This window comes from Astyanax mexicanus, chromosome 2 (assembly GCF_023375975.1).
Source record: "Astyanax mexicanus isolate ESR-SI-001 chromosome 2, AstMex3_surface, whole genome shotgun sequence".
NCBI lineage: Eukaryota > Metazoa > Chordata > Actinopteri > Characiformes > Acestrorhamphidae > Astyanax > Astyanax mexicanus.
This window is the reverse complement of record NC_064409.1, coordinates 36,735,225-36,754,438: the sequence shown is the minus strand read 5'-3', so window position 1 is coordinate 36,754,438 and position 19,214 is coordinate 36,735,225. Positions and strand designations below refer to the sequence as shown.

Sequence of the window (19,214 nt, the reverse complement as noted above, 5' to 3'; positions counted from 1 at the left end):
CCATTAAATACCAATAAATAGCGCTAAAAAGTGCAAATACATCACCAGTCTCTATAAAAAGAGTAAATTAAGGTATGTTGGGGACAAATTAATAAAAAATTATAAAATGTTTATTTTGTTAAAAGAATATGTGTTAAAATATCTAGATTTATTACATGCATTAATGTGTTGATGTTCTAAAAAAAACACATCTAAAAAGAATTTCTTTCTTATGATGCTTTTGTGAATCTTTTGTCTGTCTTATGGGCAGGATATTCATGTTATAGCTGAGAGACATGCATGGCAATTTAAGAGAGATTTTGCCATTAACACTAAGCTACACATAACAAATTCACCAGTGTTGAACACAGATGCCACATGATGCAGAGACACAGAATTGCTAAGACTTCTAACACCTTTTTTGTGGAGTTCTAACAGTTTAAACCCCTTCACATCACACTTCATCATCATCACCACACATCTCACACCTCACAGGGTCGTCTGGACTTCAGCTGTCGTGATCACAGTCGCGTATGCAGTTGCAGTAACTCAAAAGTCATATAACTATGCTCAAAAAAACATAAATAAAAGGCCACACAAAAAAAAATCTAATTAAAGCCAATCTAAACATCTTTCTGCAGCTTCTTGGCTTTACAAACACACATGTATTTTGTACTTACATCTCAAAGACTGCATCTTCACTCAGTGTGAAACTTCTCAGACCCAAGACCAACATTCTGGGGCCCCAAATGGTGCAAAGGAAACCCACAGCGATTGCAAGAACACATCTGAGGCTAATCCAAACGTAGCGCATTCAGGAACCTGCAGGCGGGGGGCCGTATCTGCTGCTGGCTCCAGGACTAAAGCTCAAAGACACAACAAGGCTTGTGGAGGTCTGCTCCAGGCTCCAGCCCACTCGACCAGCCCGTGTTCCTCAGGATCTGGATGAGCACTGAACACGCTCATGGTGAGACAGGAAGTGAACCTCCCCGGTCACTGAGGGCCACATCCAGCCCTGCTTCCCATGGCAGCTAGCTTGTTATATCACTGGAGAAAGGAAATCAATTCTTTCTGATGGCTTCCAAGAATTTAGGAGCTTTTCTTCATGTCTCTTTCTTCTCTTCAGCTCTGTCTAACTTTTGCTCACTCTGACCTCTTTTCTCTCTCTTTTGAACACAACTATTGGTGTGTGCATGCACTGGATATAGTCTGTGTTCTATTTATAGTTAAGTAAGTAAAAAAAAAGAAGAAGTTTGAAACCAGATTATTTGGCCTAATGAATCAAATAATAAATTAAGCAGAAGACCATGAATTGAAAATGCCCATATTTTTATAATCTGTCAAACATGGTGGAGGCAGTGTTATGGCACTGGCATGCATGAAATCACCAATAGAGCTGGGTCACAGTTCTTAATTAATGAAGTGACTGCTGATAGAAGTAGTAGGATTAATGTTAAAGTCCACTGAGCTAGAATACAGTATGTGCTTAGATTAAGTCAAACACACTAAATTATAATATAGATAATTATATAAAACATACTATAAAAACTACTCAAAAGCTTCTTAACACCTGACCTCAACCCAATTGCCCCTCAACCCACTTTCCTTTCCAGAATCACATAAAACCAGCAGAAACTCAGCTAGCACAGCTGCTAGCAAAGCATCTTAATAAAAAAAAAAGAAATAAGAAAAAAAAATTCTCAGTGAGTTTTATGAGGTAGAGTCACCTGGAATGACTTTCAGTTAACAGCTGTGCTCAACTTGTCAAGAGTTAATCTCTTAATGTGTTTGAGAGCATCAGTTGTAAAGTAAAGTTGTAAAGAGGTAGAGTTGGTATACAGTAAATAGCTCTATTTGAGTAATGTTCTAATATCTATCTTCTAAGAACTACCCAACTAAGGCGTTTTTCACACCAACACTATTTGGTCCATTAAAAACAGACTCTGGTTCATTTGTACCCTTAATGCGGTTCGATTGAGCAGGTGTGAAAACAGTAATCACACTTGGGTGTGGATTAAAAAAAACGGACCGAAACCACCTAGAGGAGGTGATCTCGGTCTGGTCCAAAACAAGCTGTGGATCAAATATCAAATATATTTTCTTTTATTTGAACTGCTGAAAAGGCGTAGTTTAAAATTAGGCAAAGTTTTTATATTAGCCAGATGATGCTAATTACAGCAGCTAGGTGTCACGTCTTGGCCTCGTCACGTGTCTCTGTGTGTCTTCCCCACGTGACCTGTGCTCCCCTGTGTCTCCCGTCTCAGTACTTTTCCAACTGTTTCTCATTTGTAGCTCCGCCCCTTCCCCAGGTGTTTCCAATTCTAGTGTGTTTTATGTTACCGTATTTTTCGGACTATAAGGCGCACCGTATTATAAGACGCACTATCAAAGAACGCCTATTTTCTGCTATTTTTCCATACATAGGGCGCATCGCATTATAAGGCGCGTTAAGTGACACTAGAAAGGGTGCCTATATCAAAGTGAACAGGGGTGGCGCCATGTTTCCCTTCCCCCACCGGGGGTGGTCGCTTGCCGGTGGAGCGTCTCAGTATACAAATCTAACGTTAGCTCTTTCAAAGTCAAACGAGTGCTGGATATTAATCTACACAGATTCCTCTCCTGAAAACTGTTTATTTGGGTGAGTAACGTGCTTCAGTTTATTTACAGTAAGCTTAGATTTCCAGATGTCCACTAAGGCTTGCTGCACCAGCGTTAGCATAGCTATCTGCTAGCACGCTAGCTAGTCACCTAAACTAGTAAAGTTAACCCAAACTTAAACAACAGCGTTACACTGAGCAATCCTGCGTGTTCTGGTAAGACAGTGAGATATTAGCTAGCGATTCGTCCCCCGTAGCTTGTTTTAACACGGTAAACAAGCAGATTACAGGCTGATAAAACTCACCTCTGAGAGAGTTAGCGCTTAGCATCTAGCTAATGCTAGCCAGGCAAAGCAGCACAGACTTACAGGCCGATAACTCACCTCTGAACGGTGAACGCTTAGCGATTAGCATCTAACTCTAATAATACTGCTCCAGCAGTATTAAAAGTGCTAAATTTAGAAAATACTGATCTCTGAACAGTGAAAAAGCTAGCTAGCTAAGCGGTTAGCATCTAGCTAATGCTATTGCTGCTCCAGCCTCGGAGCGGCACGGCTCTGCACGGAGTGTGTGTTTACTGCTCCTTACACCTGACGGGTAAAATTTAGATAATACTGATCTCTGAACAGTGAATAAGCTAGCTAATGCTATTTGCTGCTCCAGCCTCGGAGCTGCACGGCTCTGGACTCTGTATAGCACTGAAACTCTGTATAACGCTGCACGGAGTGTGTGTTTACTGCTCCTTACAACCTGACGAGTAAAATTTAGATAATACTGATCTCTGAACAGTGAATAAGCTAGCTAGCTTAGCGGTTAGCATCTAGCTAATGCTATTGCTGCTCCAGCCTCGGAGCTGCACGGCTCTGGACTCTGTATAGCACTGAAACTCTCTATAACGCTGCACGGAGTGTGTGTTTACTGCTCCTTACAACCTGACGAGTAAAATCCATACAAAAGGCGCACCGTATTATAAGACGCACTGTCAATTTTTGTGAAAATTAAAAGTTTTTAAGTGCGCCTTATAGTCCGAAAAATACGGTACTATAAATAGCCCTCCTCTGCCACCTTGTACTCCGTCGGTCTTTGCACCTTCCCATGTCGTTTTGTCTCTCAGCGTTTCTCTGTGTTTTCATATCCCGTTTCCTAGTTCAGTGTTTATCTCGTTTTACTTCTAGCTCCTTGTTTATTTTGCTTCTTTTCTCCCTTGCCCAGTTTAGTTAATCCTGTCTTGTTTTAGTTCCTTGTTTGTTAGTATTTGGTTTATTTTATTATTTGGTTATCCTTGTTCTGTTTAGTTATTTTAGTCTTGTTTCAGTTACTCGTTTGTTTCTTTAGTCTCCCTGTTTTGTTATTGTTAACCCCTTATTTGTTTTGGTTATTGGTTATTTGTGTATCTTTGTTTCATGTTATTTGTTCCTTGTTTTCTTGTTATTTATTTATTAAATTATTATTTATTTTCACCCTACCTGCACTTGTGTCCGCCTCCTCGTCTCCCTGCCTGGGTCATCCGTGACACTAGGAACAACCGCTGTCTCTGTTTCATGCTGTTTACACACATCATGTGTGCTGCATTCACCACTCACAGCTGCAGCAACTCCATCAAATTTTCTGCGTTCGGTGTTAAATCAGCTTTAGGCTGCACAGATATACGCACTGGAACACAGAATCTTCTCGCTATATTTGCTTTCTTGTTCATGTCCCACACAGCTCTGATCAATCAGAGGACAAAGGGTGCTAGCCTGGTTTATTGGTGCATATTTCTATGTGTTTAGGTTTATGCCTGTGTCAAACCAAACCAATCCAAGGGAGAAAAAACTCATCAACTGATCCAATTACAGGTGTGAAAACCCTGAATAAAAATAAAAAAATACGTTAAAAAGTAGTCTGTCAGTCAATCCAAAACATTTCAAGAACTTTGAAAGTATCCTCAATTGCAGGTGCAAAGACCTTAAAAAACAGAATGATGAAACTGGCTCTCATCAGATAAGAGCACCTAAATGCTTCATAGAGTATTTTGGTTTGTTTAAAATGTTTAATTTACCACATGATTCCCTATGTGTTCATTCATAGTCTGGATGACCTCAGTATTTATGTACAATGTAAGAAAAAAAAACAATTAAAAACATTGAATGGTAAGGAATTGTCCCAAACTTTTGACTTGAAGTCATCAAAGTATGTTTTACACAGTATAGATACATTGTGAACTAATTAGTTATATAATACTCATTTTTGAACTTGTAAAATGTTATTTTATGACTTTATGAGAACAGAACTCTATCACACATCCCACAGATAAGTGCAAGATTCTTTGGCTATGGGACACAGTACTTGTTCCTGGCCAGTGCCTGGGATTTAGGCAAATATAAATAGTTTTAATACTCTCTTTAAAGTCTAGAACTTTTTTCCCCAGAGTACTGATTTACTACTAATTATCTAACTACTCTATAAGTACAGTTACCGATATATATCCATTTCCTGACTTCTTCTGTCATGCATAATGTGCACAGAAACTGAGTGGACATTATTCTGTGTCCTTAAGTACACAGTGAGGCTGCCGTAAACGTGGACGTCACTACACATGTGCACGTGTGTGTGAGCGTTATCAGACTGTGTGAGTGTGTTTCACACATACAGACAGAGAGTGGAGTGAAGAGACAGGCTGGGGAGGGGCGGGAGGAGCATTGCAAATGTATCATACATAATTCATTGACATTTACACAGAGAAGGGGATTTTAGGTGCAATTATTTCCTATGTGTAAATGTGAACGAGTTTGCACACATGCCCACACGCACGCACATTACTCGTGCAAACTGCAAAAGGCCTGTCGAAACACACACATCCTACCATCCCCAGTATCACTGCAGTATCACATCCTCATCCTGTTTTTACAGCCTGTACTGGTTCTGTCAGGGGAAAGAGGGAGGCTGAGACACACAGAGAGCGAGTACAAAAAGAGAGAGAGAGAGAGAGAGAGAGAAGAGAGAAAGGAGCAAGATGGAGAATAAGAGGGAATAGATGAGGAGAAAGAAAGGAAAACCTGAAAAAGAAGGGAGAGACAGAAGAGGTGTAAGAAAATGAGAGACCAAAAGAAAGAGAAAGGAAGAGTTGGGGCGAACAAGAGGGGAGAGATGATGAGAGTGGGGGTGGGAGGTAGGAAAAATACGATGAGAGAGAGGAAGAAAGAGAATAAAAAAGATAGACAGAGGGGTGAGCAAGAGAAAACTAGGAGCAAGTGAGACGGAAAGAGATGGAGACAGTGAGGGATGGTAAGAAAAAGAGAGGAAGGAAAGAGGGAACGAGGAGAGAGGGTGTGAGTGAGAGTGAGAAAGAGAGAGAGAGAGAGAGAGGAGCAAGATTAGGATTACAAGGCAATAGACAAGGAGAAAAAAGATAAATGTGGAAAATATGGGAGAGGAGAGGTTTATAAGAATGAAAGACAAGAAAATAAAAAAATATAGACAGGGGAAGAGAGCAAGAAAGAGAGCAAGAGTTGGGGCATACAAGAGGGTAGAGATGATAAGAGTGTGTGAGGGTGGTAGGAAAAATACGGTGAGGAAGAGAGAGAGAAAGAGTGATGGAAAGAGGGGTGAGAAAGAGAAAAATAAGGGATGAGAGAGAGAGGGGAAGAGGTGGTAAAAGAGGAAGAAAGGGAAAGATATACAGATAGAAGGGAAGAGCTGGGGCAAGTAAGATGGAAAGAGATGGCGAGAGACAGGAACAGAGAGAGAGACGGAAAGACCTGGACAGAGGGGAGGAATGGTGAGAAATAGACAGAAGAAAGGGGGAAAGGAGCAAGATGGGGAATAATAAGGGAATAGATGGGGAGAAGGAAAGGAAAATGTGGAAAGGAAGGGAGAGAGGAGACTTGTAAGGGAGAGAGAACAAAATGGAGAGGGTGAGGGAAAGATATATAGATAGAAGGAAAGAAGTGGTGCATGTGAGATGGGAAGAGATGGCGAGAGACAGCAAAAGAGAAATGGGGTGACCAGGAACAGAAAAGACAGAGAAAGGGGAGGGGTGGTGAGAAAAAGAGAGGGAAGAGAGAGGGGAAGAGAAAGAGAAGAGTAAGAGGGAGAGTAAGAAGGGAGAGAGAGGAGAGGTGTAAGAGAATGAGAGACTAGAAGAGAGAGATAGATTAGGGGAGAGATGATGAGAGTGAGGGGGAGGTAGGAAAAATATGGTGAGAGAGAGGAAGAGAGAAAAAGGTGGAGAGAGAGGGGTGAGAGAAGAGGAGAAAAAAGAAGGATGAAGAGAGGAGTGAGGAAGAAAGAAAAGTGATGAGAGAGAGGAAGCGGTGGTGAAAAAAGGAAGGGAGGGAAAAATATATAGATAGAAAGGCAGAACTGAGGAGGAAGAGTGACAGGAAGAGATGGCGAGAGACAGAAACAGGGAGAGAGAGAGAAATAAAAAGATGGGATGACAAGGAGCAGAAAAAATGAAGAGGGGAGTGATTGTGAGAGAGTTAGAGGGGAGAGATGTGTGCGTGTGTGAGAGAGAGAGAGAGAGAGAGAGAGAGAGAGAGAGACAGAGAGATGAAAAAAGATGGAGAGAGTGAAAGGGGAAAGATAAGACAGAGTAGGGGAGAAAGAGTGCAAGAGCGAAATAGATTAGAGTAAGAGAGGGAAAGATTGAAAGAGAGAGAGAACTAATGAAGGAGATAAAAAATGGAGAGAGGGAGAAAGAGTTAAACTGATGAGGGCTTGTGTAAAAAAGTGAAGAGGGGAAAAGGTTAAAGAGAGGAGGAGGAGAGAAAGACTGAGTGAGGATGAGTTAGAGGAGAGCGATAGAGAGAGAAAGAGAGAGTGGGAAGAGGGAGGGAGGGGAGAGAGGGTGGGGGTGGGGGGGGTCAGTGCCCATGGTTTCCGGGATCAAAGTACTGTTCTCACAGCTGCTCTCAGTGACAAGCACAGACCCCGAGACCCTCACCCAGCATGTGTTCTGCTCTTCACATAACTACATACACACACACACACACACAAACACACACACACACACACTGTAAAAAAAAAAGAGACCACATAAAAATGAACAGTTTCTCTGATTTTGCTATGTATAGGTATACGTTTGAGTAATATGAACACTGTTATTTTATTCTATAAACTAAGGACAACATTTTTCTCAAATTACGAATAAAAATGCTGTTATACAGAGCATTTATTTGCAGAAAATGAGAAATGGTCAAAATAATAAAAACAATTCAGTGCTTTCAAACCTTAAATAATGCAAAGAAAACAAGTTTATGTTGTTTTATGAACAATAATATTTGACTGAACAACCTTAGACGTCAAGAGTATTCTCTCCACCAGTCTTTCACACTGCTTTTGGGTGATCTTATGCCACAAACATTCGAGCGGCTCAGCATTGTTTGATGGCTTATGACCATCTATCTTCCTCTTGATTACATTACAGATGTTTTCATTAAGGTGCCATATATATATATATATAAAGATTTGGGTGTCCAGTAGTTTGCTGATAGTTTACTTTACTTTACTTCATTGTCCCCCACAGGGGATTTTTTTTTTCCACACAGGAAAACAGTTGCAGCAGTTTACTATAGATTTTGTTGTTACAGATGAATATGATTTTAGCCTCACTGTCAGCAGCTACTCTACAGCTACTGTAACCAAATGAGTGTCAGCCCATACATTCTACCCACAAAACCACAGTTTTTTTGCACAGTTTTAGAGATATATAGCAAATACACCAATGCTGAATCAACCAAACCAAACCAAAAAAAATGCAATAGAATGCTATACTCACAGTGTTGATTTAACACTGCCAAATCTGCTGTGTGTACAGCTAAGCAAATCTGGGATACAAGAAATCTAGTCTAATTCACTTTCTATCACAAACTTGGGACAATAATCATAAACAACACTGCTGACATGTTCAGATTTGTTTCTCATTTTCTCTTTTATTACACTAACTAGCCTCAGTGATGGGTTCAGACTGCACGTGTTGGGGTTAGGGCATGATTCATTATTGTGATCTATAAACAAAACAGACTCTGCCTTACATGAGAAATGAGACAAGCCATCAAAATGTCACTCGCTACAACTGAAAAATGTGTTATCCAGTAAATATCAGATTATTGTTAGAAAGCAAAAGCACTGGTTACTGTAAATGGTGGTAGTGAGTAGAAAATAAACTAAAGAGAAAAACATTCTGTTCAACATTTTAAGCAAACGTTAGACTAGTATAATACAACTTAAGCTAAAAAGAAAAAAAAAAATAAGAAAAGGAGCGCCATTATACTCAATGAAATACCTTGTGTTTGTATTTTTTATTTTTTTGTCCAGATTGTTTTTGATGGTGTGAAGAGCAAAAAAAAAACACATGAATTCTGATTTTAAAAATCAGATCCAACCCACAGTTGCAGGAGGTCTGAAACAGTGATGGTAAAGTTACTTTGAAAAAGTAATCCGATTACTGATTACTGATTACTCCTTTAAAAAGTAACTTAGTTACTTTATGGATTACTTGATTTTTAAAGTAACTAAGTTACTTTACAAGTTACTTTATTAGTTACTTTCAGCAGCTGCAGACACCACCTCCCGCCGCCTTAACATAAACATTATAACCAGTTTTGCCAATACTCCCTTTATTGGAAAATGCATTTTTAACAGCAACAATGTATCTCTATTAAGTTGAACTATTTCCTAAAAAAATAAGTTTTTTTTTTTTATAAAAATAACAAAATGAACTTAACATAAATATTTTTTTAATAAAAAATAAAATATGGTCTTTCTTGATTTTACATAAATACTTGTTTTTATAAAAAAATATAAAATAAAGAAAGTCTTTCTTGACCTGAAATATTTAACACTGTAAAACTGAACATTGAACTTGTTGTTCTCTGCAGGGCAGCAAGGAGTGGTTTTATAAAACAGAACCGTGTATATGGTCTAGACCAGGGATCACATATTTGCAGACTGCGGTCCGGGTCCGGACCCAGACGCTGTCCAATACGGACCCAATCCGATAAACTACTGTGAAGGATTTAATTCTGACAGTGTTCATTTAAGCACCGGAACTTTTCTTGTCTTTACGGTATGTGCGCTCTGCGCCACAGTGAACTTCCAATCACGTGTGGTGTAAAATCTTTAAATGCTCTCCTCTGCCAATCAAATTTGTGGCAGACCGCTGCCCTGGCTAGTGAATTGGGACGCGGCCGCAAAAAAAACGCCTTCATTCGCCCAGAACTGGCGAAAACGAAAACGGGCGGAAACTAGACACGCCGAGCGCGAGAAAGCGAGACGCGTGTGATTGGGGAAGAGTGGAGGGGGGATGGGTAAGGGAGCGGTGTGTGTGTGTGTGTGTGTGTGTGTGTTTGGAGGAGATGAGGTGGAGAGAGAGAGAGAGAGAGTAACGCACAGTGACTTAAATAAGTAACTTTAATCTGATTACTGGATTGGAAATAGTAACGCGTTAGATTACTCGTTACTGAAAAAAAGGGTCAACTAAGTAACGCGTTACTGACATCACTGGTCTGAAATGTGACCACAGATTTGTACAGATGTGTCTCAGTTTGGACTCTATGGATGGTCAAACTGGATTTGAAAGCATTTTTAAAACACAACAAGTGCAGCAAGATATGAGCATCAGCGGCTAACCGCTAGCACTAGTAAATGCAGCTACACTGAGAAACCCTGAGTGTTCCGGTACGCCAAGGCAATATTTGCTAGCACAGGCTACAGTTCAATATACTCACCTCTGAACAATGAAAGAGCTAGCACTTAGCGTGGTTAGCGGCTAATGTTAATGCTACTCCAGTGGTGCTTGCCGGGATAGGAGCAGGCTACAGTCTGATATACTCGCCTCTGAACGGTGAAAGAGCTAGCGCTTAGTGCAGTTAGCGGCTAATGCTAATGCTGATCCAGCAGTGCTAGCCAGGGTTAACAGCAGGCTGAAAGCCGATAATACTTACCTCTGAATATTGAAAAACCTAGCGCTTACCACGGTTAGCGGCTAATGCTAATACTGCTTGAGTCTTGAGTCTCAGTACTGGAAACCTTAACTAAAACTCCTGTATAACCTGTATAATGCTGTAGTTCAGCAGAGTGGCTTTACTGCTCCTTACAACCTAACTGGAAAAATTCATACACAAGGCACAACGGATTATAGGGGGCACTGACGATTTTGGATAAAATGAAAGGATTTAACTCTAAATGTGTCTTTTAGTGCGAAAAATATGTAGATTTACTGTAATGTATTATAACTGATTATAATGAATTCCAAAAATTCATGGAATGAATTATATTTGAGCACTATTTACAAACACTCTGTCCCTCACACACACAAGAAAACACACACTCACACACACACACACACACACACATGCCCACACGTGAGCTGGCCTCAGGCCTGAAATGAGGAACAGAGCGTTCTGCTGTTTCTCTCTCTCTCACTCTCAAAGCCAGATCAATTATTCATTCCACCAAGCCCTATACCACTCTCTCTACAACCTCCCTCTCTCTCTCTCTCTCTCTCTCTCTCAGCTGTATTCACTCACCCCTGTGTCTTTCTCAAGAAGATACACACTTCACTCTCTCTCACACACACACACACACACAAAGTGACCTGTCTGGCCACATCAGGGTAGCGGTTTAAGGTCCTTGACACACTGCCCCAGAGCTCAGGCCAAGCCAATGTTTTCCTGACGCTCCTATTGACAAACGCTTCTGTCTTACTGAAGAAGCTCAGCTAGGATTCAGGCTGCTGGTAAGTGACAGATGGTGAAAGGCAGCAGAGAAGACAAAGAAAAGAGTAGAAAAAAATATTTAAGCAATGCTAAGCAGCCCTTTACACCTGCAGCAGTATCAAGGCCGTCAAAGCTATGTGCACATTGCCCACAGAACTTCTTTGTCGAAACAGCAACCAGAAACCAGATTTTTCTTCTAATCAGATCATTTCTTAAAGCATACTTCACTTTAGAGCAGCATTATGTAGCATTTTCTTTCAGTTTCTCTATCTATCATTAGTAAAGCAGGAAGGACAGCACTCTTGAGGACTTTATAGCACTGCATATCCTGAGTCATATTTATGTAAAAGCCTGCTTTATTACTCTACCACTACAGTCTACATGATTCTTCAACTTTTAATGATCGTTAAACATTATATTTTTCTATATTTTTTAGTCCAGAAATGCAAACCTTTTTGGGCATTTTCACACCTGCACTTTGTAGTCGGGTTAATTAGTTAGTTTGAGCAGGTGTGAATATGGTAACCACACTCAGATAAGGGTCAAAACAACAGCAAAAGACCCTTAAGAGGAGATGTCTGTAGGCGAGGCATCAACCGCACACTGTGCAGCTTGATTTAGGGTGTGACAGTATGTTTTTGCTATCATAACGGCAGGAAAAGTACACCTTGCACAGCTCGAAATGTACGAAAGGCATGTACTATTTCTCTTAATTAATCATTGGTGTGTTTTGGGCGTAATATAAAACAAACCAATCAGAATGTCCCTTGTTATTCCCTTTAAGGGCCAGATGCACTCTGACTTTTGATTGCTATTTTAATGGTGCAGTGCTTCTGTGCTTCTCAGCAGAGAAAACTGACCTGTGAGCAGATGATTTACGGGAACAGCAACATTGTTTTATTTTGTTTTCCATTTACTGGGTTTGTACTGTTCTGCATATCCTTGTGTGTATACAGTAATAAGCAGGGGGTGTACATGCATTGGGCGTGCGGTAAACCTGCATTGCCAAGATAGCAATGAGCGTCTGTATTGGTTCATTGCAGTCAGTAGTGAACCTGATTTTTTTTTTTAGATGTAAGATAGGTCCCATGATGTGGGTTGCCAAATATTCAATGCATCCCTAAATTAAAGGAGGCAGCATAGTGCTGTGGTGGGTAGTGCTGTCACCTCACAGCAAGAAGGCCTGTGTCCCCTTAGGTTTCCTCCAGGTGCTCCGGTTTCCTCCCACAGTTCAAAGACATGTCAATCGGGTGAATTGGGGGGCGGTACAAATTGGCACAAGGTGTGAGGGACTGTGTCTGTCTATAGATGTCTGTCTCCCCCACAACCTCGAATGGATTAAGCAGGTTTGACAATGAATGAATTAATAAACTAAAGCAGAGAGGTGGCATCTGAACCAAACTAAATGATGCAGTTTATATTTCACATAAATATCTAGTCCTATTTTTAACACAACCCGCACCCACCTTTGAGTTGACGTCCATGCCGGCCTCCAGCAGCGCTTGGACGGTGGAGTGATGGCCGTTCCGGGCCGCCAGGTGCAGCGGTGTGTGTTTGCGCGTGTTGAGGCTCATGAGGTTGGGGTGCGTGCTCAGCAGCATGCGCACCACCTGCAGCCGCCCGTACAGAGCCGCCAGGTCCAGAGGCGTCTCCCCGTGGCTGTTCCTCATGCTGGGGTCGGTCAGCTCCTGCAGCAGCACACACACCACCTCCGAGTGACCGTACTGCGCCGCGCAGTGCAGAGCCGTCTCCTTTTCGTGATTCTGAAACATTCAAAAACAGATAGACAAAGGTACTGGTTAAAAATTTGGTCCCACGCCCACATTACGTAACTTCCCCCCCCTCACTGCCAAGGGAACAAAACTATATGGACAAAAGTATTGGGAAGCCTGGGACTTCATTCATCATTTCTTCAAAACTTAGGGCACTGTCTGTACTGTCTAGGAAAAAAGTCTTTGTTATAGATGTTGTTTTTAAATAATAAAGACATTGATTCAGGATTACTAAAAAGCAATGTTTCCTAGCAGAAACTCTGATTTCATACACCAACTATGAAACTATAACAGGGCATTCATGATGAAGTCTGACAAGTATAAATGCTGGTTCAAGATAGTACCTAATTCATCTCTGACTAATTGCAAAATACTTGCAACATACAGCTCTTCAGTTTCTGAATCAGTTTCTCTGATTTTGCTATTTATAGGTATATGTTTGAGTAAAATGAACATTTTTATTTTATTCTATAAACTACAGACACCATTTCTCCCAAATTCCAAATAAAAATACTGTAATGTAAAGCGTTTATTTGCAGGAAATTAAAAATGGCTGAAATAATAAAAAAGATGCAGAGCTTTCAGACCTCAAATAATACAAAGAAAACAAGTTCATATTCATGAAGTTTTAAGAGTTCATAAATCAATATTTGGTGGAATAACCCTGGTTTTTAATAAAAGTTTTCATGCATCTTGGCATGTTCTCCCCCACCAGTCTTACACAATGCTTTTGGATAACTTTGTGCCACTCCTAGTGCAAAAATTCAAGCAGTTCAGCTTGGTTTGATGGTTTGTGATCATCCATCTTCCTCTTGATTATATTCCAGAGGTTTTCAATTTGGTAAAATCAAAGAAACTCATCATTTTTAAGTGGTCTCTTATTTGTTTCTATGTATGTATATGTGGTACACAGGGAAAAAGTATTCACCCCCTTACATAAATATTGCATAAGGAAAGAATTAAGTCGCCCAGGTCCTGAACCATCACACTACCACCACCATGTTTGACAGTGGGATGATGTTCTATTTCTGAAATGCTATGTTATATTTTTCACCACATATAATGGGACACACACCTTTCAAAAGTTCAACTTTTGTTAGTCTTGCCAAACATTTTGGGGATCATCAAGATTTTTTTATTTTTTATTTTTGGGTAAATGTGTAATGTGGTTAATCACAGTTAATTCAATATATATATATATATATATATATATATATATATATATATATATATATATATATATATATATATATATATATATATATGTTTTTTTTTGCACCACTTAAAAAAAACTACCTTTATATAGGATTTATAAATGGTTTACAATTAGTTTATTAATGATTACTAGTTAGGTTTTAAATGCCTTAAACATCATTAATAATCAGTTATAACACATACGTAGAAAGGCCAACAATGACCTGTTGTTTGTCAAATAGTGAATCCACAGTCATCTATAATGGTGCCCTTTCTACGTATGTGTTATAACTGATTATTACACACAAATCCAACAAACACACACACAATGGGCAAAACCCTTCAATTCTCCTGCAAAATGAAACTTTACATTCAAAACAGTTTTATCTCTTCACAAAAGGCCATTTTGTGTTCAGATGACACACACAAACTATCATATGAACAGACAATTAAAAAAAGCATTTAAACACTGATGTGCTCAGTGTAAAACACCATTCTCCATTCATCATAATGACTTTTTGTTCAGTGTTACACTTACTACAGACATTAAATACATAAGTGCGTTGTAAAATATTTTAGAATATTGTTTTTATACTCAGAACACACAAATATACTGTAACAAACATGTTTTATTTTTCCCACAAAACAATGTACACAGTGTACATCCCAACCGACACAAAGTTGCACATACAGTGCAGAAGATTTTACTGTATACAGTTAATAATAAAAAAAACAAAACAAAATAAACTATGCTGCATCCTCTCTTCTGTTTCGGTCTGGCCACAGCACCTCATCTACATCACAAGCAATGTTTTCCCTGGCCAAGCAGCGGGGGAAATATCGCCTAGCATGGCGAATCCAGCCATGAAAAGCATCAACTGCTATATCTCCACATGCGTCTTCCATAGCTTGGAAAAGGGGTATACGCGTTTCTGAATTTAGGTCGTACACTTTCCATCTCCAGGCAGAAAAAAATTCCTCAATAGGATTGAGGAATGGAGAATATGGAGGGAGATAAACAACTGAAAAGCGTGGGTGGTCAGTGAACCAGTTATGAACCAGAGCAGCCCGGTGGAAGCTTACGTTGTCCCAAATGACAACGTACCTGAGCTGCTCTGGGCCGTCTATCTGATCTGGTGGAATGAGTGTGTTGTGTAGGGTGTCCAGGAATGTGATCAGATGGGCAGTGTTGTAGGGGCCAAGGGTAGCATGGTGATGGATGATGCCATGGTGGGTCATCGCTGCACACATTGTGATGTTCCCTCCGCGCTGGCCAGGGACTTCAACAATGGCACGCTGGCCGATTATATTCCTTCCCCTCCTTTGTCTTTTTGTGAGGTTGAATCCAACCTCATCAATGAAGATGAACTGGTGCTCCACTGCATCCACCTCCAGCTCAAGGACTCTCTGAAACACACATGACAATATCAGAAGTAGACATGGAGCGGTCACTATTGTGAAGCACAATCATTATGATTACAATATAATAGAAAGAAATATGTATGATTTATACAATGTTGACAGTATGCATCAAGGGTGGGAATGTATAGGACGTACTTGCACATAGTTATATCGCAATTCTTTGACTCTTTCTGAATTGCGCTCAAATGGCACCCTGTAGACCTGCTTCATCCTCAGTTTATTTCTGTGCAAGACACGGTCCAGCGTTGATAAACTTACCCTATCAATATTTTGAAATATCTCATTGTTTTCTATTATTTTTCTTTGTATTTGCCGTAAGGTAATGGCGTTATTTTCAAGAACCATGTTCATGATCTCTGTTTCCTGTTCAGGAGACAGAAGACGGCCCCGTCCACCTCTTGTTGGTAATATTTCAGTTCTGCAATACAAAGAGTGCAATACTGTAAATACTGTGTAGGAATACATTTCCCAAATGCTCGAAACACAATGTCCTACAGAACAGTCCACAGGTAATACTGTACTACTGTACTCATTGAGTACTGTATTGATATGCAGTACTGCAGTTTTGTAGTGAGAGTAGATTTCTTACCTATTCTCATTGCGGAAAGTCCGGATGATGGATGCTACAGTGTACCTGCTCAAATTTGGCTGTACTCTTTGCCCAGCCTCCCTCATTGTTAGGCCATGGTTGACCACATGGTCAACCAAAGTGGCTCGGATCTCATCAGAAATGATTGTCCTTGGCCTTCCTCGTCCTCGTCCTCCCCATCGTCCTCCTCTTACTCTCACTCCTCTGGCTGTGGCTCTGCCTCTGTTTACAACATTGGCCTCCATTGCTCCAAACAGAAGAGCTCACCTGTTGCCCTTTTATGCTAAAGCTCTGATTGCTGAGTGGAAACATGTGTGTTAGGTGTTTGCCCATGTGAGGAGTCAGTGTGCATAGTAGGGCAATTAACTTTAGAGTTTTGAATAACAGTGCGTTCCTTGTGAAAACAAGAGATTTTCTTCATGACAATTGTGTGTAGAGTTTTGGAAAAAGTGTGTTTTAGAACTGCAATTTGAGTGTAAAGCAGGAATTGTGCTTGTAGTTTAGCAGAATTGGTTCAGGGGGTTGGTGCATGAGTTACATTTTGTGGTCATTGTGTTTCAAGTACCAATATTTGTGTGTAAACAATCGAGAAAAACTGTAATTATTTTTAAGGCGTTTGCAACCTAATTAGTAACCATAAATAAACTAATTGTAAACCATTTACAAACCCTTTATAATGGTAGTCTTATTTTTAAAGTGGTACCATTTCTTTGTATATACTTAGGTTATCTTTTTTCCGATATTAAAGTTTGTTCGATAATCTAAAAGGGGCAAATATATCAGTGATATATTACTATGACTAGTTTAAATGATATCTTCTCAATATGACTAGTCAGAGTGGCTATTATTCTGTAGAGCTGAACATAATACAAGAGTTTTGCCAATTCCGTGTGTGTGTGTGTGTGTATGTGTGTGTGTGTGTGTGTGTGTGTGTGTATATGTGTGTGTGTGTGTGTGTGTGTATATGTGTGTGTGTGTATGTGTGTGTGTGTGTGTGTGTGTATATGTGTGTGTGTGTGTGTGTGTGTGTGTGTATATATGTGTGTGTGTGTGTGTGTGTGTGTATGTGTGTGTGTGTGTGTGTGTATATGTGTGTGTGTGTATGTGTGTGTGTGTGTGTGTGTATATATGTGTGTGTGTGTGTGTGTGTGTGTGTATATGTGTGTGTGTGTGTGTGTGTGTGTGTGTGTATGTGTGTGTGTGTGTGTACTGTGGAAGGTTATTTCATTAGAGTGAGCAGGCAGGAGTGGTTGAGCTCTGGAAATAAGTGTGTAGTGAAAGGCAGTCTATAACAGAGCAAACGACAGCAAGTGGCTGATTTAACTGAAATGACTTATTTGAAGTAAATGAGTTCCTTAATTAGCCAGATGATTTAGAGCAATGATAAGAGCCTCCTACACAGAAACAGCCGTCTCTGGAGGAACATGCAGCTCACGCTCTCTCTCTCTCTCTCTCTCTCTCTCTCTCTCTCTCTCTCTCTTTCTGTTCTTATCTAACACACATACACCATATAAAATCAGTTTTTTTGTAAGCAACATCAAAAACTGATCAATACATCAGCAAGCTACATTCATTATATGCTGTTTAAATTCAATAGGCTGCTATTTTATAAAACTATTTTTAAACATAAATTAACATTATTCTACACCAGCACAAAATTTCGGACATTTGTTATTATTACTTTTATTAATGTTTGCTAATGCAAACAAAAAGGTCAGCCATTGGAATAGCAAGGCGCCAAAGGCAGAGCGAAAATGGCTCTTAAAGGGAATGGCAAGTAACACACTGATGGCTTATATCTGGTTTATTTTATGTTACGCCCAAAATACACCCATGATTAATTAAGAAAATTAGTACATGCCTTTCGTGTGTTTCGAGCCACACAAGGCATACTTTTCCCATTGTTATTATAGCAAAGACACACTGACGCTCTAAATCAAGCTGCACGATGTACAGGTGACGGTTTGGCTATAGCTTACTAAAACAGAGCCCTGTTGTTACTGGTCTGTGTTTTTATAGGGCAGAGCAGCTTTAACCAACATATCCAATCTCACATCCTGGCTTCAATTAGCTCTTAGAGAAGTCATTAGTCTAGTGGTTCACATACTTTTTTCCCTTCACTGTAAATGTTAACATGTTGTGTTCAATAAAACCATGCAAACATATATTTTTTTGTGTGGTATTAGTTTAATCAGACTGTGTTTGTCTATTGTTGTGACTTAGATGAAGATCAGAACACATTTAATGACCAATTTATGCTAAAATTCAAGTCATCCCAAAGGGTTCACATACATTTTCTTGCAACTGTATGTCATAGCTCATTTTTATATGATCATTTCTTAACATTCACTGTATCCCTCTAAATTAATCTGCTTATTTTTTCTTAACTTGGCTTTCAAATATGATACATATAGTTTAATTTAAAAGCAGCCAAAATATGTACATGTATTAGCTTAGCAGTACATACCTTCGGAAGCTAGCAGGAAATTAGCTTTATTGTAGAAGTGACTTTTTGCCTGTTGACTGACTGAGTTTTGACAGGTATGGTCTAAGCTGAGAACGTCTAGCTAATTGGAAGGTGTCTGGACCCACCAGCGATTAGAGATAAAGAAAGCGCTGGAAGACAAAAGTCTGCCTTCAGAAGTGTGGTAGTTGCTATTAATCATAAAAACTACCGAAGCTGAGCCATTTAAGCTGGGCGGAGATATCAATCTCACTTTCTGCCGAGTAAAACAATACTATTAAAAGCTGATTCCCCCGAGCTGCTGCAAAACACCACCAAACCCAGTTACATTTCAGCTCCACCACACCTCTATAACAACCCCAATTTCCTCCAAATCTGATGCTCCCAGATTAAACTCCTGAGTGTGTGTGGTGTGTGTGTGTGTGACAGTACTGGTAATGTGAGTTAGAGAGAGAGAAAAAGAAAGTGTGTTGTGTGTGAGAGAGAGGAAGAGAG

General features: G+C 39.9%; 2 protein-coding genes across 9 annotated transcripts in view; both read right to left on the bottom strand.

Annotated features, from left to right (window-relative positions):
* Positions 1-19,214, bottom strand: part of anks1b (ankyrin repeat and sterile alpha motif domain containing 1B) — a 441,679-nt gene that overhangs the window by 300,584 nt on the left and 121,881 nt on the right. For 7 of the 8 annotated variants that reach the window (XM_049474291.1, XM_049474289.1, XM_049474290.1 and 4 more), the window contains exon 4: positions 12,745-13,041. In XM_049474291.1, coding sequence (XP_049330248.1) covers positions 12,745-13,041 — 297 coding nt within the window. Of the gene's footprint in view, positions 1-659; positions 937-12,744; positions 13,042-19,214 lie in introns of those variants that run through there. The other variant, XM_049474293.1, reaches the window with a different exon arrangement.
* LOC125798968 (uncharacterized) lies at positions 14,552-16,857 on the bottom strand. Its single transcript, XM_049474300.1, has 2 exons — positions 15,802-16,857; positions 14,552-15,651 (listed from the first exon to the last, which is right to left on the bottom strand). The coding sequence occupies exons 1-2, from the start codon at positions 16,129-16,131 to the stop codon at positions 14,992-14,994; spliced, it is 990 nt and encodes a 329-aa protein (XP_049330257.1). The 5' UTR covers positions 16,132-16,857; the 3' UTR covers positions 14,552-14,991.